Here is a 3,817-nt window from a genome sequence, read left to right on the forward strand (position 1 = left end):
GAGTCGTGGCCTCCCTAAGCCTCAGTTTCCCCTTTTGTCTAATGCAGATTAAGTATGGACCCTGCTTCTTGGGTCTTTGCAAATTAAATGAACCATGATACCGGGAGCCTGGTACGCCGTAGGCGCTCCGTGCATATCAGCGTCCACTCCGGAAGGAGGAACAAAAGTGGCCACTGTCACCGCCGGCGCACCCGAAGCGGCGCGGTGCCGCGCAGGCGAGAACCATCCCGCCCCGCTTCCTGCGCCGCCAGGTGCGGAGGTGCGGTCAGACGGTGAAGCGCGGGGCGCCGCCAGGGGGCGCGGGGCCGGCCGGGCCCACCACCTGCGCCTCCCACGCGCGCCCCACCCTGAAACTCGCGGGGGGTGACGAGGGGGCGACCGGGCTCGTCCCTAGAGCGCCTACGGCTGTGCAGCCCTTACTTCTGGGGACCTCGAGGCGGCTAGCCGTTGCCACCGGGTGACATTTATTGGACGCTTACTGTGTACCCCTTGTTTTATTCGATGCTTCCTGCAACTCCATGAGGCTGGTGTGCATTCTCAGGGGGCAGGTGGCGACCCAGAGGCCGCCTTCGCAGCTCGCAGTTTTGGGGGCCTCCCGGCGGCCTCCTGCAACCACCACCGTCATCGAACACTTACTATGCACCCTTTATTTTATTTAACGCTCCCTCCAAACCAATGCGGCCGGCGTTGCATGGCCATTAGACAGGCGGGGACACAGGGCCCCAGATAAGTTAAGTCACCCAGGGTCTGGGGGCCCCGCAGCCAACCCCCCCCCCCGCACACACACCACCTGCGGAGGGGAGGAATCAGGCTGCAAACTGGGCCCCGTCCTCGTGCAGGCCCTCAGCAGAACTTGGGAAAGGCGCGGGCCGGGGACTCTCCCGGGGCCAGAAGGGGATTCCAGGCCCCCCCGCTCCGAAAGTCCGCGCCGGCCTTGCGCGCTGGAAATCCCGCGCGCGCCCCGAAACGCGGTGCAGCTGCCGGGAAATCAGGAGGAAAACTTCTGCTTTTTTTTTCTTTTCTGGCACTCACGCTCCCCGCCACCCCCCCCCCGCGCCCTCCTCCCGGCTCTCGCCCCCACGTGGGCGCCCCCCGCGCGGCGCTCCGCCCCCTCCCCGACGTCGGCCAACCGTAGCGCGACTTTCTCTCGCCTTTGTTGGCTCGCCAATAGGAGGGGCGGACGCGCCACCGAGGCCACGCCTCTGGTTACGAGTCTATAAACGTCCGCGCCGGCGGCCGCGGGCTCAGATCGCTGAAGTCGTGGACGCGATCCTTTCCTCTGCAGCCGTGAGGATTGTTCTTGCTGAGGATTTTGCCATTTTTCTTTTTTCCTTCTTTGGGGGAGGATTTCGCTGCCTTCCGAAGGTCTTGAACGAGAGCTCGGGCTCCGTAGGAAGGTTTTGGGCTTTCCGGCCTCGGATTTTGCATTTTCTCGCTGGGGACTGTCGTGGGGCTGCTTTCCACTGTGGATTATAACTGCAACATGACCCTGGAAGAGCTCGTGGCGTGCGACAACGCGGCGCAGAAGTAAGTAGCCGGGGCTGTGGCCGCCTGACGGCAGCCCGGCCGGGCGGGGACCTGAGCTACTGGTGGCCGGTCGGGCCGAGCGCTGACCCCCCTTCTCTCCTCACCCCAGGATGCAGACCGTGAGCGCCGCCGTAGAGGAGCTCCTGGTGGCCGCGCAGCGCCAGGACCGCCTCACCGTGGGGGTGTACGAGTCAGCCAAGTTGATGAATGTGTGAGTCACACCCCGTCCCCGGACTGGGCGCGGGTGGGGACCCCCTCCGCTCTGCACACTCCCTGCTGCACCTCTCTCTCGCACAGGGCTAGGATTTCCCCAAGCGCCCCCACTGTGGATGGAGCGCCTCTAGGCTTGCTTTGGGGCCGGGGGGGGGGGGGGGGAAGGTTGCAGTATCCTGACGCTGCAGCGTTTGCAAGTGCCCACCACCATATTTGCTCCTGCCTTCTCCCCCCCTAAATATTTTGAAGCGTGCATCCCCCCACCCAGCTGCATGCACACTGAATCCCTTACGCGCCTTCGGTTTCTCTTTACTTTTCGAAACTCCCCTGTGCACAGTGGCCTTTCCTCAGCCCCCAGCTGACCCGTCTCCTTCCTCTGGCCCCCTTAGGGACCCTGACAGTGTGGTCCTGTGCCTTCTGGCCATTGATGAAGAGGAGGAGGATGACATCGCCCTGCAGATCCACTTCACACTCATCCAGTCTTTTTGCTGTGACAACGACATTAATATCGTCCGGGTGTCAGGCATGCAGCGCCTGGCCCAGCTGCTGGGTGAGCCAGCGGAGACCCAGGGCACCACTGAGCCCCGAGACCTGCACTGCCTCCTGGTCACGGTGAGTTGGGCCTGGGACTTGCCCCACCCTGCCCAGGCACCTGGGCCCGTGTTTGTCAACAAAGTTGAGCTGGCCGGTCTCATACCAGCTCAGCGCTCAGCCATGATCGGCATGTCCCGTGGGCCGCACGGCGGGGCCTCCTTCCCCGGGGAGCTATTTTGAGCTGGCCTGTTTTCCCCAGAGGGGCCCTGGGAGAGGGAGGCTCCCTGCCCACTCCTGAGGCTCCCACTGAACCCCATCTTTCCCCCCCCATCACAGAACCCTCACACAGACGCCTGGAAAAGCCACGGCCTGGTGGAGGTAGCCAGTTACTGCGAAGAGAGCCGAGGGAACAACCAGTGGGTCCCCTACATCTCCCTCCAGGAGCGTTGAGACTCTTCCCAGCATCAGAACCGGCTGGGTTGCTACGAAAAAAAAAATAAAATAAATATTTGACCCCTCCCCCCCCGAACAACCCCCCCAAACGACCCAACCTGTGAGACCATGGGGGCAGAATCACTGGAGAAGAGGGGAGCATGCTGCTGCCCCCAGGGCGGTGAGCCCGGAGCAGCGCCCGCTGTGGCCCCCCGGAGAGGAGAAGAGGGGGCCCCGGGCCAGCAGGAGAGGGGAACCTGGAGCTCAGGCTCTGCGGCAGAGCAGCTGGAGTGGGGGAGCTGCAGCCTCCCCCACAGTGGAGGGCCTGGACTCCACACTCGGGGTGGAGCGAGACCTACTGCGTCCCCCCACCCTGCTTGAGACCGGTGCTGGCATCTGCATGGGCCTCGCTTGAGCGGGGGTCTGCACCCTTGCCAGGACTAGACTTTGGGACTTGGGAGCTGGGGCTCATGTTGCTCTCTGTACCCAGGAACTCCCAGTTTGCAGACGGAATAGACAATCTATTTTGTTACTTGCACTTGTTACTTGAACCACTGAGAGAGATGGGAAGCTTACAGATACATATATTTTTACTTCTACAATAACCTTGTAATAAACTTCTAAAGCTTCTGGGTTCTTGTGTCTTTGCCACCCCGAGAGGGGCCAGGACCTCTGCCCCCCTCCCCGTGCCCCAGCGGCACTGCCCCCCCAAATCTCCTCCCGCAGGCTCACCAGGAAGTGTTACTTAAGTCCCTGTTAGCAGCTCCAGGCTCCTTTGCAAAAACAGTGCCCCTTCTCTCTGCAGCCGGCGCCAACCAAGCCCAACAAACCTTTGCCTCTTTTTTTTTTTATCCTCCCTCCTCCTGCCCCATAGCAATTAAAAGACCGGTTTATTACGAAACCTGGCCGCTGTACCACCCCTGTTCCTGGCTGTGCGGAGCCAACCCCGAGCTCCGGGCATACAGAGACGCACCCCTGGGGGGCTGGCTGCAGCCCCTGCCTGCCCCGCTGCCGCCAACCCAAGGGCCAGAGGGGTCGGGGGGGGGCACCTGGACCACGGGGCCTCAGGGCTCAGAGCTGCCTTGGCGGGGCTGGCCTTGCAGGAAGAGCG

At 62.7% G+C, this 3,817-nt stretch overlaps 1 protein-coding gene across 1 annotated transcript; it reads left to right on the forward strand.

Moving 5' to 3' along the window:
- The first annotated feature begins 1,245 nt into the window (after positions 1–1,245).
- Positions 1,246–3,336, forward strand: GADD45B (growth arrest and DNA damage inducible beta). The gene is made up of 4 exons (XM_032394688.1): positions 1,246–1,527; positions 1,637–1,738; positions 2,130–2,352; positions 2,611–3,336. Exons 1-4 carry the CDS (start codon positions 1,484–1,486, stop codon positions 2,722–2,724), a joined length of 483 nt encoding a protein of 160 aa, XP_032250579.1. The 5' UTR covers positions 1,246–1,483; the 3' UTR covers positions 2,725–3,336.
- The last annotated feature ends 481 nt before the right edge of the window (positions 3,337–3,817 follow it).

Source organism: Phoca vitulina, unplaced genomic scaffold (genome assembly GCF_004348235.1).
Source record: "Phoca vitulina isolate PV1807 unplaced genomic scaffold, GSC_HSeal_1.0 scaffold81, whole genome shotgun sequence".
In the NCBI taxonomy this organism is placed as follows: domain Eukaryota; kingdom Metazoa; phylum Chordata; class Mammalia; order Carnivora; family Phocidae; genus Phoca; species Phoca vitulina.

Excerpts from the sequence above, each read along its gene's own strand:
- GADD45B (XM_032394688.1), top strand. The coding sequence starts at position 1,484 with ATGACCCTGGAAGAGCTCGTGGCGTGCGACAACGCGGCGCAGAA. Across the intron at positions 1,739-2,129 it reads TCAGCCAAGTTGATGAATGT|GGACCCTGACAGTGTGGTCC; the intron begins GTGAGTCACACC and ends TGGCCCCCTTAG. Across the intron at positions 2,353-2,610 it reads TGCACTGCCTCCTGGTCACG|AACCCTCACACAGACGCCTG; the intron begins GTGAGTTGGGCC and ends CCCCCATCACAG.